This window comes from Erythrolamprus reginae, chromosome 5 (genome assembly GCF_031021105.1).
Source record: "Erythrolamprus reginae isolate rEryReg1 chromosome 5, rEryReg1.hap1, whole genome shotgun sequence".
Lineage (NCBI taxonomy): Eukaryota > Metazoa > Chordata > Lepidosauria > Squamata > Dipsadidae > Erythrolamprus > Erythrolamprus reginae.
The window spans coordinates 98656355-98674387 of record NC_091954.1 but is presented as its reverse complement, the minus strand read 5'-3'; the positions used below and the strand labels follow the sequence as shown (position 1 = coordinate 98674387).

Sequence of the window (18033 nt, the reverse complement as noted above, 5' to 3'; positions counted from 1 at the left end):
TGCAGGGAAATCCCAGCAGGGGAATCCCAGCATTGCAAAAACGAGTGCTTCGCTGGCAATGGAAGTCCGGAGGTGGGGTTTCCCAGTGAAGGGAGCATCAGTGAAATCGCAGCATCACAAAAACACTGAAGTCCTCGAAACACCACCTCCGGACCTCAGTGTTTTTGTGATGCTGCGATTTCACTGAGGCTCCCCTCGCTGGGAAACCCGGAGGTGGGGTTTCCCATGGAAGGGAGCCTCAGGGAAATCCCAGCAGCGCAAAAACAGGTGCTTTGCTGGCAACGGAAGTCTGGAGGCGGGGCATCCCAGCGGCGGCAGTGGGTTTATAAGGTGAAAATAGTTTGTAAGAAGAGGCAAAAAAATCTTAAACCCTGGCTTTGTATCTCGAAAAGTTTGTGTGACGAGGCGTTTGTAAAACGAGGTATCACTGTATATAAATTATGCAAGCATTAATACCAATCTATATATACAGGCGTAGATCTGCTTGGAGATGTTAAGATATGAAAATGTGAAAAACAATAAAAAATATTGCAAAAAAACAATGAAGGACAAATAGACATTTTGGCCTTAACTGAATAAAGAGGTGTTGGCCTTTCACTTAAGCCTTCTTGGACTTTGATCTCGCTGAACAGGTCAACATACAGAAGTTGACAGAGATAGAATTACAGTTCAAGTCCTGCCCTTTTCTACCATGCCTTTTGAGGGTAGAGGAAAGGTGATAGATTTGGGAAGCAGTGGGAAAATTTAACAATTGTTTTTTTCTGAGCTGGAGTACTATAAAGGACATGTTTTTTATAGGTGTTTAGAGCTTTTTGCCCTATGTCTCAATTATCAGTTGTCCATCCCACCCTTCAGAATTTCAAATCAAATTAAGTGGAATTAACTTAAAGTTAAAGGAAAGGAGGATTCCAAATGATGATTACCAGAATGAAGGATTCATTAAAATACCACGTACCATCAAATGTGACTTCTTTTTTCAATAGCCCTATATATTTTTTTCTTTATTCCATATTCTTTTTAACTCTAGCACTTGCTCACTTTTAAACCAAAACTTAAGGATGATAACAATGGGCTCTGAAATGTTTCATGTTATGAAGAGGCTCTTTAAATTCTAAAACAATAAAGCATTTTCCATAAATGACATAAATTATTCAGATTTGAATTATTAATACATGTCTAGTCCGCAGAGAGAAATTGCTTTCCTTTCTGCCATAAAGGTGTCCCCATTAATACAAAATTTCAAACTTTCATTTCAACGTTAAGTTGTCAAGTGGCAACCTGGAGACATCTGTTGGATCTTTCAAATCCCATAGTACAGATTAAGAAAAAACAACCACAGCATCTGTTCTGGTCTGTCCTGCTACTCATTTCCCTTATCTGCTTGTTTTGGCATACTTAGATTCTCATTCCAGGAGTTAGAATAATCAGAGAAGTAGAACTGAGTGGGGGGGGGGGGAAGACCCACAACAACCACCTGGATTCAAATACTTCGGTGAGAGATCTCCAGGTTGGAACCTAGCCACCTTATTCTACTCTTAAATATTTCAAAGGAACAAAAGTTGAGGTTTCAGTTGCATTCTGAGAATAGTAGTCCCATCACAATGGAAAAATAGTGCAACCTCAGGAAGAGGTAAAGAGGTAGAAAGAAGAAATAGAAAGAAATAGAAAAGTGAAGAGAGGAAAGGAGGAGTGGAAGGAAGTAGAAGGGGGAGAGAAGGTGTAAAAAGGTAGAAGGAGGAGATGGAGATAGAACGGAATGAAGGAAAACAGACTGATGAACAGGATAAAAATAGATGCGAAACAGGATATTGATTTTTGATTGCTTTAATAAAAATGTATGAATACCTATATTATTGACATTTTAAGGTATGCCATATTTTTTGGAGTACAAGATGCACCTTTTTCCTCCTTAAAAGAGGCTGAAAATTCAGGTGCATCTTATACTCGGTATGTAGCTTTTTCCGAAGCTTTTTTTCCTCAGCCCTAACTAGCTAACAATCTTCCCAGCTCTTACCTTGCAGATTCTTTCATTGTTACTCTTTGCGAATAATGTTTTCCAAGCCCCAAGTCTTTGCAGGGCTTTTTTCATTGTTCAAACTTGCTCCAAATGTTTATTTTCAGCCCTAACCAGGTGCTAACAATTTCCCAGCTCTTACCCCCTTGTAAGCTGTTTCATTGTTACTCTCTGTCAAGAATGTTTTCCAAGCCCTAAGTCTTTGCAGGGTTTTTTCATTGCTCTAACATGCTCTGAATGTTTCTTTCCAGACCTAACCATGTGCTAACAATGTTCCCAGCTCTTAGTCACTTGCAAGATCTTTCATTGTTACTCTCTCTGAATAAGTTTTTTTTTAAACCATAACCAGGGAATAAAATAATGTGCTGAACCTGACCAGCATAGTTCCCTCTAAGCTGAGCAGTGAGCAATCGCTCACTTAAAAATCATCATCAACTCAGAGTTTTCCAAACCTGCCCAGAAGCCGAGAGGGAAAGAGTGAGAGGGAAGGAGAGAGAGAGGGAGAGAGGAAGAGAGAGAAACAGATAGAAAAAAGAGAGAAAGGAAAAGAAAAAGAAAAAGAATGGGAGTAAGGAAGAGAGAAAGAAAATCAAAATCTAGTTTGAAACTAGCTCAACTATTTAAGTGGCATTTTGATATTGATAGAGTTGCCCTATTATGAGCTCACTGTTATAGACACACAGTACAGTATTTTATTTTGAAATTCTCTGAGGCAAAACAGGGTGGGTTTTTTATTTGTTTGTTTATTTGTTTGTTTGTTTGTTTATTTGTTTGTTTGTTTGTTTATTTGTTTGTTTGTTTGTTTATTTGTTTATTTGTTTATTTGTTTATTTGTTTATTTGTTTATTTGTTTATTTGTTTATTTGTTTATTTGTTTGTTTGTTTGTTTATTTATTTATTTATTTATTTATTATTCCTGTGCTGCCCAGTCCCAAAGGGACTGCCGCTCAGACACTATACTTTTCCGCCCACCCAAAAATAAATAAATAGAGGGAACACTGCTGACCAGACTAAGGACGCTAGCCAGATGAATATCTGGTAAGCAGATTCTTTCCCCTATTTTTCTCCCCCAAAACTAAAATGCATCTTATACTCCAGTGTGTCTTATCCCCCCAAAATATAGTATGTATTGACATAAAAATGGAAATTGTGGAGAAAAAAATAACATAAAAGAAAGGAAAAAATAGTGCAACAACTCCAACTCACATCATTTGTAACCTTAATTTGTTTGCGACTCTTCTGCAGTCCTTAGGTGAAGAGTCCAGCAATCACTGAAGTTTGTGCATGTCAATGTCCGTGGTTTCATCTACATCTGCATCTATACAGTGGTACCTTAAGATACGAACTTAATTGGTGCCGGGGGGAGGTTCGTAAGATGAAAGGTTCGTAAGACGAAACATTGTTTCCCATAGGAAACAATGTAAAGTCAATTAATCCGTGCAACCAAAAAACCCCCCGCAAAAAAACGGCTTTCCGCGACTGCTGGGAAGCCGCGCGGCTGTTTTAAAAGGTGACAGCCGGCCTGGGGGGCTTCCCAGCACAGGGTTCGGGGGGTGCTGGGAAGCCCCCCAGGCCGGCTGTCACCTTTTAAAAGAGCCGCGCCGCTTCCCAGCTGTCTCCTGAAGCCGAACGCGGAAGTTCGGCTTTGGTGTTTGGCGTTCGGAGACAGCTGGGAACCCAGCGGTCTCCCGAACGCCGAAACCGGAAGGGGCAAGGTGGGGGGGGGGGAGAACGGGAGGCTTAGCATTCCGTCAGTCGCAGCGCTGGCTGTCAACTTTTCTTTTTAGCACTGGGGAGGCAAGTCAGCTCCTGCCCAGTGCTAAAAAGAAAAGTTGACAGCCAGCGCTGCGGCTGACGGAATGCTGAGCTTCCCGTTCTCTCTCCGCCCCCTCGCCCCTTCGCCCCCCTGTGTTCCTAGGAGAAGTGCTGGAGAGGAGCAGAAGGTCTATCTTGCCTCAATCCCCAGCACTTCTCCTAGGAACACAGGGAGGCGAAGGGGCGAGGGGGGGGAGAGAGAACGGGAGGCTCAGGAAGGGAGCTCGGGAAGGAGCCCACGGTCAGTCGGCTGTGGGCAGGAGGAAGGCGATTGTTCCGCTGCCGCCAGCATGGCCTGGCTGGCAGCGGAAGATGTAACGGAGCCCACGGGGGATTCGCCTTCCTCCCACCCGCAGCCGACTGATCGTGGGCTCCTTCGCAACCTCGGAGAGCTTCCAGGGCATGAAAGCTCACGAAAACCAGGAAGCTCTCCGAGATTGCGAAGGAGCCCACGATCAGTCAGCTGCAGGCGGGAGGAAAGTGAATGCCATGGGGCTGGGCTCGGCTCTCCCCTCGGCTCCCCCCCTTACCAGCCCGGCCGCAGAAGGCTCCATTCTGTTCCCTGCCGGCCCGATTGAGCGGCCGGCGGTCTCCATTCAGGGAACAGAATGGAGCCTTCCGTGGCGGGGCTGGTAAGGGGGGGAGTCGAGGGGGGAGCCGAGCCCAGCCCCATGGCATTCGCTTTCCTCCCGCCCGTAGCTGACTGATCGTGGGCTCCTTCGCAACCTCGGAGAGCTTCCTGGTTTTCGTGAGCTTTCATGCCCTGGAAGCTCTCCGAGGTTGTGAAGGAACCCACAATCAGTCTCGGCTGCGGGCGGGAGGAAAGCGAATGTCACGGGGCTGGGCTCGGCTCCCCCCCTTACCAGCCCCGCCGCGGAACGCTCCATTCTGTTCCCTGCCTGCCTGATTGAGCGGACGGCGGTCTGCATTCAGGGAACAGAATGGAGCCTTCCGCGGCAGGGCTGGTAAGGGGGGGGAGCCGAGGGGGGAGCCGAGCCCAGCCCCGTGGCATTCGCTTTCCTCCCACCAGCCCCTCAAGTTGGATGCACCCTCGCTGGCCCGCTCGGCCGCGCCTCCTCGCCCGCCGCCCGCCCAGGATGCAGACCTGCTGCCTCGCCCCATGCCCGCCGATCCTGCACCTCCTGATTTCCCCCCCCAGCCAAAAATACAAAGGCTGTCAGCCGCCGCCCGCGGAGCAATGGGAAGCTGAAGCCGCCGGCGGTTTCAGACTCCCTTTGCTCCAGGCTGCTCTGCCCTGCCTGTCAGACCGTCTTTGTGTTTTTCGCTGGGGGGGGGGAGAGCAGGAGGACCTTCCTGACTCCCTCCCCCAGTGCCGGACCTCCTGCCCTCTCTCCCAGACAAAACCCCAAAGTGGCCTCCCGAACCCGGAAAGAAGCCCCGCCGCCGGCTGTCACCTTTTAAAACAGCCGGGCCGCTTTCCAGCAGCCTCCGAACGCTGAACCCGGAAGTTCGGGTTTGGCGTTCGTAACACGAAAAAAGTTCGTAGGAAGAGGGAAATTTTTTCTGAACCCCGGGTTTGTATCACGAGTTGTTCGTAAGACGAGGGGTTCGTATCTTGACGTACCACTGTATATTCTATTCTATTAAATAAACCTCTCTAAGCAATTTACAGAGTCACATATTTCTTCCAACAATCTGGGCCCCCAATTTACTGACTTTGGAAGGATAGAGTCAATCTTGGATTGAACTACTGGCAGTGAACAGAGTCAGTCTGCAATACTGCATTCTAACCAATGTGTCACTCTGCTGGCTCTTAAAATAATATAAAAGCAACAAGCATGTCAAAACAACAACAACAACAATAGTAACACCCTAGTCTCATTTGAACATCACTGCTGCAACTCCTGCCTTCTCCTCTTCCTTGTTTGTCCTTGTATCTCATTCTCGAAGATAGAATTTCCATGTGATCTTCCACTGACAATCACAGAGACCAAACACCTGAAGACAGGTCAAGAGGCAATGGGTGGAAACTAATCAAGTACAAAAGCAATTTAGGAAAGGAGAAATTTCCTGACAGTAAGAACAATTAATCAGTGGAATAGCTTGCCTCCAGAAGTTGTGAATGCTCCAACACTAAAAGATTTAAAGAAGAGATTGGTTAACCATTTGCCTGAAGTGGTGTAGGATTTCCTGCCTAAGCAGGTGATTGGACTAGAAGACCTCCAAAGTCCCTACCAACTTTGCTATTCTATTCTATTCTATTCTATTCTATTCTATTCTATTCTATTCTATGCTATGCTATGCTATTCCATTCCATTCTATTGCTTTGGCTCCGTATTGAAAGTGGAAATTTCCCCCACTATAGGATGGCCTATCAACAAAACTGGGAGGACAAGCACCTGTGTCCTTTTCCATCTTTGATCCAGATCTGTTTCAAGATACAGTGATAGCTCTACTTAAGAATGTCTCTACTTAAGACCTTTTCTAGATAAGAACCGGGTGTTCAAGATTGTTTTGCCTCTACTTAAGAACCATTTTCTACTAAACAACCCGAACCCAGAAAATTTTCCCAGGAAATTTGAGAGTGGCACAAAGGCCCGGTCAGTTTCCTGCCATTCCCCCTTTAAACCCAGCCATCTGGGCTGCCAGAGGAGCCTTTCGGTGGTGCTTAAGGAGGCTTTGGCAGTGCAGAGCGAATGAAGCATTTTCCTTTCTCTTGGCACTTGGACAGGGAATAAACCTCTGCCAGAGCCCAGAGAAAAGAAACGCTCCCTTTGCTCTCGGCAGCCGAAGAGTCACCAGAGCAAAGGAAAGGCGGTGGCTACAAAGCGAGTGAGCGAGAAGAAAGGGGAGCCCTTCAGCATGGGAAGGAAGAAGCAGCAGGTAGCAGCAGCAGCAGCCAGTGTATGGGAGGCAGCCTCGCGCCAGATATATTGGAAGCACATGCTCCTCCTTGCCGCCTCAGAGTCACTCTTTTTTTTAAGCCTTAAAGTTTTGGATTTTTTTTGGATTCCCCTTACCTCACCTTCTTCCTTTGGCAGCGACTGTCTTCCTCTTCTTCTTCTTCCTCCTCCTCCTCCCACCCAAATTCCAAGTTTTTTTTTTTTTTTCCCCTAATGGGTTTGCACACATTATTTGCTTTTACATTGATTCCTATGGGAAAAATTGTTTCTACTTAAGAATGTTTCTACTTAAGAACCTGGTCATGGAATGAATTAAGTTCTTAAGTAGAGGTACCACTGTACTTTTGAAACTGGGGGACTGGGAGAATTTTTAAGAATTCTTTTTTAAAAATAACTTATTTTTAAGAGCTGCGGTGGCACTTTGGTTAGAATGCATTGTTCTAGACCAGAGATCTTCAACCTTGGCAACTTTAAGACTTGTGGACTTCAGTTCCCAGAATTCTTCAGCCAACTTTGCTTGCTGAGGAATTCTGGGAGTTGAAGTCCAAAAGTCTTAAAGTTGCTAAGGTTGGGGACCCCGTTCTAGACTACCACGCCTAAAACATGATTTAAGTATTGCCCACAAGATCATATGCTGCAATGTCCTACCTGTCAATGACTACTTCAGCTTCAACTGCAACAACACAAGAGCACACAACATATTCAAACCGCTACAAACTTGACTGTAAAAAATATGACTTTAACAATCGATTTGCCGAAGCGTGGAACTCATTACCAGACTCAATAATGTCAACCCCTAACTCCCAACATTTCTCCCTTAGACTATCCATGATTGACCTCTCCAGGTTCCAAAGAGGTCAGTAAGGGGTGTACATAAGTGCACTAGTGTGCCTTTCGCCCCCTGTCCAATTGTCTTTCCTTTATCTCATATATCATATATATTTTCTTCCTTTCATTTATTTATTTATTTATTTATTAATCAGATTTGTATGCCGCCCCTCTCCGCAGACTCGGGGCGGCTCATATATCTTCTCCTCTATTTTTATATTTTTCTTTATATATATTACCTCATGTCTATTCTCTTCTATATGTATTGTGTATTGGACAAAATAAATAAATAAATAAATAAAATAAAAATAAATACTTCTGCTGACTGCCAGCTTCTTGCAATTTGCTATTTCAAATCTCACCAGGCTTAAGGTTGACTCAGCCTTCCATCCTTCTGAGGTGGGTAAAATGAGGACCCAGATTGTTGGGGAAAATATGCTGACTCTATAAACTGCTTAGAGTGGGCTGTACTGGTATATAAGTGGTATGTAAGTCTAAATATATGCTAGCTATTACAAATCAGAGTTCTCCATTGCTGGAGGTAGATACAGTATTTGTGTTTTATGAATTCACTACTTGTGCATTTTCTCCAGCCAAACTAGTTAGATTAATAACCTTCACATCTATTTCCAATTCTGTATTTATCATTCTCTAAGAGCATACTTTTCTGCTGTTTAATTTCTTCATCTTTTCTTCAGGCAGCAGAGCATTTTAATTTAGCATTTGATGCAAAAATTGCTCCGACATCACCTTTACTGGTCAGACATCTTCCAAGGAGGTTGATTTACAGCTTAATTTAGTCAGCAACAAATACAATTGTAGAGATTAGTTGACTCATAACATATATTTTATTCTCATAAAAGTCCCCAAGGCCTCCTGTATTGCTAAAGTATGTCCTTAATTTTTTTTAAAAAAGAAATTCTATTTCACCACATAAATTGCCAAGCAAACATTTCAGAAGAATATAACAAATCTTTTCCCCAAATACCTACATCTTCTGGTAGCAAATGTGTTTATTTTAATGTTTCATTCTTGCAAAGGCATAACAACTTTGAATTTCAGAGATTTATTTGGAACCTTTCTTATCCAGTAGGGTTTTTTTTTAAGGATGGTCTTCAATTGTTTGCACATTAAAATGCAATATATGAACATACCACCTATACTTTTCTCAGATTGCTGAAATTCATTAGGGCTTTAAGAAGAGATTGGTTAACCATTTGCCTGAAGTGGTGTAGGATTTCCTGCCTAAGCAGGCGATTGGACTAGAAGACCTCCAAAGTCCCTACCAACTCTACTATTCTATTCTATTCTATTCTATTCAATTGCTTTGGCTCCCCATTGAAAGTGGACATTTCCCCCACTACAGGATGGCCTATCAACAAAACTGGGAGGACAAGCACCTGTGTCCTTTTCCATCTTTGATCCAGATTTGTTTCAAGATACAGTGATACCTGTACTTAAGAATGTCTCTACTTAAGACCTTTTCTAGATAAGAACCGGGCGTTCAAGATTGTTTTGCCTCTACTTAAGAACCATTTTCTACTAAACAACTCGAACCCAGAAAATTTCTTCAGGAAATTTGAGAGCGGCACAAAGGCCTGGCCAGTTTCCTGCCATTCTCCCTTTAATCCCAGCCATCTGGGCTGCCAGAGGAGTCTTTCGGTGGTGCTTAAGGAGGCTTTGGCAGTCCAGAGCGAATGAAGCATTTTCCTTTCTCTTGGTGCTTGGACAGGGAATAAACCTCTGCCAGGCAAATTTGTAAGCAAACTTTGTCTAGGATTCCTGTTTATGAAGATTTTATCTGGCTTCCCCTGACACATTTTTTAAAAATAATTTTTGTTATTATTTTCTGCATAATTTATATGGATCAAACAGAAAAAACATATAGCCCCTCCCTGGTACAAAGCTGAAGGGATGAGATCTGGTGGCCTAGAGGTTAATTCAAGGCAGAAGCCCCAGGATCAAATCCCAGTACGGGTATGGCTAGCTGATGAGGCCAGAACAAGGCCGAAATAGAACTATTCTAGTCTCCCTTAATTTTAAAAATTCAGCAAAAACATGTGATATATATATATGTCACATGTTTTTTTTGCTGAATTTGAAAATTAAGGGAGACTAGGATAGATCTATTTCGGCCTTATTTTGGCCTCATCAGCTAGCCAGACCCACTGGGACTTGAACCTGCAACCTTTGCCTTGTAAGACAGAGAATTATCCTCTAGGCTACAGTATCCAATCCCTTCAGCTCTGCACCAGGGACGGGTTACATATTTTTGTGTCGAATCACCCTGGTGTATTGAAGGAACATCACAGCTCCAATCCCTTCAGCATATATATATGTACATGTGCATAAACATACACATACACACATACACATAAGGTATATCAATGAATATACCTTAGAGCATGGGAACATGGTGAACCTTTTTTCCTCAGGCACGCTATCGTGCATGCGTGAATGCCGATACCCATAATTCAATGTCTGGGAAAGGCGAAAACAGCTCCCCCCCATGGAGGCCCTGTGAAGTCCAGAAATGGCCTGTTTCCTAACTTCCAGTGGGCCCAGTGGGCTCGTGTTTCACCCTTCCCAGGTTCCAAAAGCTTCTCTGGAACCAGGAGGAGGATAAAAACAACCTACCCCATCCCCCTGGAAGCTCTTTGGAAGCCAAAAACGCCCTCCCAGAGCCTCTGTGCAAGCCAAAAACCAGATGGCTGGCACACACATTCATGTTGGAGATGAACTATGGTAATGGCTCGTTTGCCAGCAGATATGGCTCCGCGTGCCATTTGTGGCACCCGTGCCATAGGTTCTCCATCAATGCCTTAGAATAGATCAATAATATATACAATTATATATTTTTAAAAATAATTAATACTATTTTGCACCTATTTTATATTACTGTTCATCTGTTATTCTTTTTTATATACTCCTCTCTTTCTATCTCCATCTCTTTCCTCTACCCTCTTACTCCTTCTCTCCCTCTTCACCTTTCTACTTCCTCTTTCTTCTTCTTTACCTTCCCCTGAGTGATTATTATCCTAGTTCATCTCATGTTCAACAGACTGATAACTTGTTCCCATACTCTTTAAAACTGTTGGTGCCTCTTCTAAATTTGTTGTTTTAATCACTACTGTAAGTACAATTCTCCACTTTAGGTATATGCTATTTATCTAATGCTGCCTCTTCAAAACCTAATTTTGTCATCTGGGTCTACCACCATTCATACTCCGTTTTCTTCTTTTATTGTAATTTTAGTTTAATTTCTATATATATCTGTCATTGACTCAAGTGGGCGCAGGATCTAGATTCATCACAGGATACTTAAAAACTGTTTTTGACTGCCCTTTTGTAGACTTGCTACAAAGCATTTTTAAAATCTGATTTAGCATTAGAATGTTAAAAGCCTGATAAATTATGCATTGAATGTGAAGATGTATATGAGTCCTGTGAGGGCACAGATGGCCTGAGACTAGGTAGGCCCTTTATAAGAGCAATGCACTGATATCAGCCAAATCTCAAACAGAGAGGTGACCAATCCTTAGAATATTAGGACATACTGGGACATTTTTTCAGGACATTCCTGAAAAGGAAATGTTTTGTCCCTGGGAAGAGATGAGAGAAAGAGAAGGCTGGCTAACTTACAATCCTGCATCTAGAAAGCTTAGAACTATGACACCTTAAACATGACCTACGTATTGCCCACAAGATCATATGCTGCAACATCCTGCCTGTCAATGACTACTTCAGCTTCAACCACAACAACACACGACAGATTCAAACTTAATATTAACCGCTCCAAACTTGACTGTAAAAAATACGACTTTAGTAATCGAGTTGTGGAAGCATGGAACTCATTACCAGACTCGGCAGTGTCATCCCCTAACCCCCAACATTTTATCCTTAGACGATCCACGGTTGACCTCTCCAGATTCCTAAGATGTCAGTAAGGGGCGTGCATAAGTGCACTAATGTGCCTTCCGTCCTTTGTCCTACTATCTCCCCTATATCTCATATATATTTTCTTCTATTCCTATATCCTTTCTCTATTCTTTCATTGATATATTTTATTCTTATATCTTATTCTTATATCCTATATCTTTATTCCTATATTTTCTTCCTATATCTCTTCTCTTCTTCCTCTGATATATTTTAGTACGAGTATATCATCTATAACCTTCATTGTGTATTGGACTAACTAACCAACCAACCAATTAACTAACTAACTAACTAACTAAATTAATTAAATAACTCTGTGTGTATGTGTGTGTGTGTGTGTGTGTGTGTGTGTGTTTATAGATGAGTATTTGTAATTGGCAGTTGCTGCATTTCTGCTGCAATAACAACTTTTCTAATATTTGTAACATACAATAAATTTAATTTATCAGAAAACAGGATTCTTGCATTTCTGCTTCATAACCTGCATGTTCAAGTAATACCTGGCATTAAGCCAGTAATGGATCTTCACCAAGTCAAATAAAATCTACAAGATAAGTGATGGCAAACCAACTCATAATGTCTAGAAAGCTCAAAGTGTTGGTTATGACCTATAAAGCCCTTCATGGCACCGGACCAGATTATCTCCGGGACCACCTTCTGCCGCACGAACCCCAGCGACCAGTTAGGTCCCACAGAGTGGCCCTTCTCCGGGTCCTGTCAACTAAACAATACCGTTTGGCGGGACCCAGGGGAAGAGCCTTCTCTGTGGTGGCCCTGGCCCTCTGGAACCAACTCCCCCCAGAGATTAGAATAGCCCCCACCCTCCTTGCCTTTCGTAAGCTCCTTAAAACCCACCTCTGCCATCAGGCCTGGGGGAACTATGATATTCTGTCCCCCTAGGCTTCTACAATTTATGCATGGTATGTTTGTATGTATGATTGGTTTTATAACAAGGGTTTTTAGCTGTTTTTAGTATTGGATTGTCACATGTTGTTTTTACCACTGTTGTTAGCAGCCCTGAGTACACGGAGAGGGGCGGCATACAAATCCAATAAATAGATAGATAGATAGATAGATAGATAGATAGATAGATAGATAGATAGATAGGAAGTTCTTATAGAAGAAACAAAACTGCCTATTCAAAGAAAAAGGAATCACAATTAAAAGTATTTCTTCAAGAAGGTGACAAAATTTTCCACCAATCTTGAACTCTATTATGGCTAAATATATTTTCAAAATCTGATAAAAAGCAACATAACCATATTGTTCATGAGAAAAGAATCCAGACACAGTTGGGTCATCAAAAGTGGTACATAATCCCTGCCTTTCAAGCAGGGAGTGATTTTTTAGGATAGCACCCACCTACCTTTTAATGTTCATGTTGTTTACAAGGATCCAACCCGCCTACATCAGTAGCTAGTTTTCTAAAACGTTTCCTTGATTTTAGCTCTTTGACTATAGTATTGTATACTTGGGAAAATAACTGACTGGGTTTTTTTTTAGTGCTGTAATATAGTTTTTAATTCAGAGCAAAATGTGCTTTAAATGCACATTTTAAAATGCTTTTAGAAATATGTGCAAAATGCTTTTAGAAGTAGAATATTGCATTTACATATTTTGACAGAGTTATGTACAGTATAAGTGAGCTGCCATGGAAATTTAAATGCACACACACCTGCATAAACACATTCATCATATAGCCCTACCTTCGCCCCCCACTGCTCAACCTAAATATATATATCTGCAGACAAGGTATTCTTACCTTCTTACAGAAATTTACATATGAATATGGAAAGAAATGGGATGGGTTTAGGAAGGAAGTTAGTTACATATAACTAACTAAAAATACCCTAATGTCTCAATCATCCAATATTAAGTAAACCAGCAATAGATGAGCCACCACAACTGACACAGCTCAAGATAAGAACTCTTGTTTACTCATAAGTCACTCACAGTCACTCATGCCCTCATCACCTTGTGGCTCGACTACTGTAACGCTCTCTACATGGGGCTGCCTCTGAAAAGTGTTTGGAAACTTCAGATCGTGCAGAATGCACCTGCGAGAGCAATTATGCGCTTTTCCAAGTATGCCCATGTTTCACCAACACTCCGCAGTCTGCATTGGTTGCCGATCAGTTTCCGGTCACAATTCAAAGTGTTGGTTATGACCTATAAAGCCCTTCATGGCATCGGACCAGAATATCTCCGGGACCGCCTTCTGCCGCACAAATCCCAGCGACCGGTTAGGTCCCACAGAGTTGGCCTTCTCCAGGTCCCGTCGACTAAACAATGCCGTTTGGCGGGACCCAGGGGAAGAGCCTTCTCTGTGGCAGCCCCGGCCCTCTGGAACCAACTCCCCCCAGAGATCAGAATTGCCCCCACTCTCCTTGCCTTTTGCAAACTTCTCAAAACCCACCTCTGCCGTCAGGCATGGGGGAATTGAAATATCTTCCCCAGGCCTATATAATTTATGTATGGTGTGCTGTGTGCATGTTTTTTAAATTATGGGTTTTTGATTTCGTATTATTAGATTTGTATTGTACATTGTTTCTATCACTGTTGTGAGCCGCCCCGAGTCTACGGAGAGGGGCGGCATACAAATTAATTAAATAAATAAATAAATAAATAAATAAATAAATAAATAAACAAACAAACAAACAAACAAACAAACAAATAACTTAATTCTAATGTCTTCTCTGTCCTATTTCAGTTTTGTACAGCTCATCTTTAGACGCGTTCTTGTCTGTTACCACCAGTAGCACCAAGACATTGGCACTAGCCTGGAGGGAAAAATTAAGTCCTTGCCTAACAATGACAGCTTTCCATATTGATCAAGGCGTCAATGCTTTTGACTTTCATTCCAGGCTTAACTTAATAGGTATGTATATTCATCCTGGTTTCTCCAATGTTATAAAATGTAATGGGACAATTAAAAGAATAGAAAAGGCTGAAAGATAAAAATTCAGAACATGACAGATATATTCTGGTTGGGATCTGCACTGACATGAACATGTTGGATCTCATTGATCTTGACCCTGGTTGCCTTGGGCTCCTCCTTTGAAAAATTAGGTTTTATAGGGAAACATTGGTCAACTGAATACATACATAAAGACCAAACACTTGGTGGCGGTGGTGGGGAAATCTGCATTTCCCACATATTAGCTAACATTCTGTTTCATGAATGAAAGTTTGCTTTTGAAACTTATATCAAAGGAGAAAAAAATTCCAGATATATTTTCTTGGGTGGAAACTGAGGTTCAAGCACTCCCATCTTTAATTGAATTTTAAATGCATGTTTCTTAAATTTAGTGCTTAACATTTTAGATAGATAGATAGAAAGATAGATAGATAAATGATAGATAGATAGATAGATAGTAGATAGATAGATAGATAGATGATAGATGATAGATAGATAGATAGATGCTAGATAGATAGATAGATAGATAGATAGATGATAGATAGATAGATAGATAGATAGATGATAGATGGATAGATGGATAGATAGATGATAGATAGATAGATAGATGATAGGTAGGTAGGTAGGTAGGTAGATAGATAGATAGATGATAGATGATAGATGATAGATGGATAGATAGATAGATAGATAGATAGATAGATGATAGATAGATAGATAGATAGATAGATAGATGATAGATGGATATATATATATATATATATATATATATATATATATATATATATATATATATATATATCAAGAATAGTCCTAAAAATGCGAGTTCCAGGTACATACGTGAATGATGAGGCAGCAGCCATCTCGATCACCGGAACATAGAAACTTTAATAAAACCACTTAGCTTTCGTTAGCGTGCTGCTAACTTCGTCAGAGTATTAAAATGCCGTGGGAGACAAACATCTTTATAAAGCATTACTCAGTCTGCTCATTGCCCGCGTCACGGGGCCACACCCTTCCCTCCCCCCTGCGGTAAGCCTAATTGTGGGCTTAATCCTGCTGGCTGAAGGGAGATCTACCGCTTTTGCTCGTGTTTGTTGCCTTTTTCCCTCCCCAAGGGAATTCCACCCCCTCCCTTGGGGAGGGAAAAAGGCAACAAACACGAGCAAAAACATTTAACATATATATATATATATATATATATAAAGATAGATAGATAGATAGATAGATAGATAGATAGATAGATAGATGATAGATAGATAGATGATAGATAGATGATAGATGGATGGATGGATAGATAGATAGATAGATGATAGATAGATAGATAGATGATAGGTAGGTAGGTAGATAGATAGATAGATAGATGATAGATGGATAGATAGATACATAGATACATAATAGATAGATAGATAGATGATAGATAGATAGATAGATAGATGATAGGTAGGTAGGTAGATAGATAGATGATAGATAGATAGATAGATGATAGATGATAGATAGATAGATAGATAGATACATAGATACATAATAGATAGATAGATGATAGATAGATAGATGATAGATGATAGATAGATAGATAGATAGATAGATAGATAGATAGGTAGGTCGATCGATCTGTGATCCATAGATGTTAGCCTGTAGCTTTTCTGTTTTTGCCTCAGTACTCAAGGTTTTTTTAAAAAGGGATATACTGAAAAGCTCATTTTAAGCCTGAGACTTAAAAATGCCATACAGAATTCAGCTCTGGATGCAGAGCAATGTTGGTAGACGAAGAGAAAGAAAGGGAGCTTGACACAAATTGGATTGAGGTGAAAACCAATGAAGCAAAATATCACAAAGAAGTAGCAAGGAGGCTGGGCATGTTAAACAAGAGGCAAACAAGAATAAAGCATGTTCTGATCAAGTTATAATTGAAATAAAAGCTATGTGGAAACAAAACCTGAAATACTACAATAATCCAATTGTATAATATAATAGAATAGAATAGAATAGAATAGAATAACTTTATTAAAGTTATAAAAGTTACAAAGGTAGATATATCTTATATTATTTCATGTTTGAACTGGTTTAATGAGTGTAAGCCGCCCCTAGTTTTCGGAGAAGGGCGGCATACAAATCTAATAAATAATAAATAATAATAAGTACTGGTACCTGTACTGAGGTAGCGCCGTGGGTAGAGTGCAGTACTGCACACCACTAAAGGTGACTTCTAGATCTGCAGATCAGCAGTTCAAATCTCATCACCGGCTCAATGTTGATTCATCTTTCCATCCTTCCGAGGTGGGTAAAATGACGACCCGGATTGTGGGGAAAATATGCTGGCTCTGTTAAAAAGTGCTATTGCTAACATGTTGTAAGCCGCCCTGAGTCTAAGGAGAAGGGCGGCATAAAAAATTAAATAAATCAAATAAATAATTTTGTTCTGCCGGCGTGTTTCAACCACCCATAATTACAGGGTAATTAGTCCAGGAAGACACACACCACACGATAAAAGGAAAACCCAAAAGTTTTTATAAACAGAAAAACAGAAACAGCTCCCTTTTTAAATGTCAAATGGATTTTCTGATACACACAAGGCACAGGTTAAATGCAATCCAATTGCTCACCCAATAACTGGGAAATTGAGTCCAATTCTAAAGTCCAGAGAGTCCACACACAATCTTGAACAACACACAAACCGCGATCTTGACGAAACAATGAATCAGATAAACCGCCACAAGGCTAAACAAGCACGCTGTTCTTTTTATCTGTAGCACTAATTGCAGCAGCCCCACCCAACCACAGGCGGCCTCATTTTCTCTTGTAATAATCCTTCAGTTGTCTCCTATGCATCCCTCTACGCATGCATGGATGTGTCATTAATTCTTGTTCAGAATCCAAGGATGATACAGATGATTGATCTCCTCCCGAGCTGTCTGCCAAACTCCCCTTTTCCCTATCACTCACGCTTCCTTGGTCAGAGGAGGTTTCGTCGGCAGATTCCATCGAGAGCAAAACAGGCCTGCGGCATGTGGATCCACCTGCACATTCCTTGGGGCAGGAGCTGGGCCAGAGCTAACCACAACAAATTTTCACCCAAATAAAACATCCCCTGATAACAAGCCCCATCAGGTTTATTTTCTGGGAAACGCAGTAGTTTCGCGTCCTCAAGGATCGCGAAAGGGCTATTTCGCTAGTTTTCAACCCGGAAGTAAACTCCACCATCTGCCCATGCGTGCCCTTCCACGCATGCGTAGATGGTGGAGTTTCCCCGCCGGGCAGAGGCTTCCCTGGGTCTTCCCCCTCTTGCCCCGGTAAGACCCCAGCGGCGGTGGGCTGGAGCGCGAGCTTGGGGCAGCCTAGCTCCGCTTCCCAGCTGGGAAGCGGAGCCGGCAACAGCGTGGGCGGGCGGGCGGCGCGCGCGAGCTTGGGGCAGCCTAGCTCCGCTTCCCAGCTGGGAAGCGGAGCCGGCAACAGCGTGGGTGGGCGGGCGGCACGTGCGAGCTTGGGGCAGCCTAGCTTCGCTTCCCAGCTGGGAAGCGGAGCCGGCAACGCGCGCGCGCTTGGGGAAACCCCAGATCCGCTCCCCAGCTGGGGAGCAGCCCCAGCAACGCGCGCGCGCTTGGGGCAGCCTAGCTTCGCTTCCCAGCTGGGAAGCGGAGCCGGCAACGCGCGCGCGCTTG

The 18033-nt window shown here is 42.3% G+C and overlaps 1 protein-coding gene across 5 annotated transcripts in view; it reads left to right on the top strand.

The window, feature by feature from the left end:
- Window positions 1–18033, top strand: part of WDR49 (WD repeat domain 49) — a 147259-nt gene that overhangs the window by 35793 nt on the left and 93433 nt on the right. For all 5 annotated transcript variants that reach the window (XR_011559239.1, XR_011559240.1, XR_011559238.1 and 2 more), the window contains exon 6: window positions 14168–14335. Coding sequence is in view for 1 of the 5 variants with exons in the window: in XM_070753568.1 (XP_070609669.1) it covers window positions 14168–14335 (168 nt within the window). In the remaining 4 variants the exon portion in view is untranslated. The remainder of the gene's footprint in view (window positions 1–14167; window positions 14336–18033) is intronic.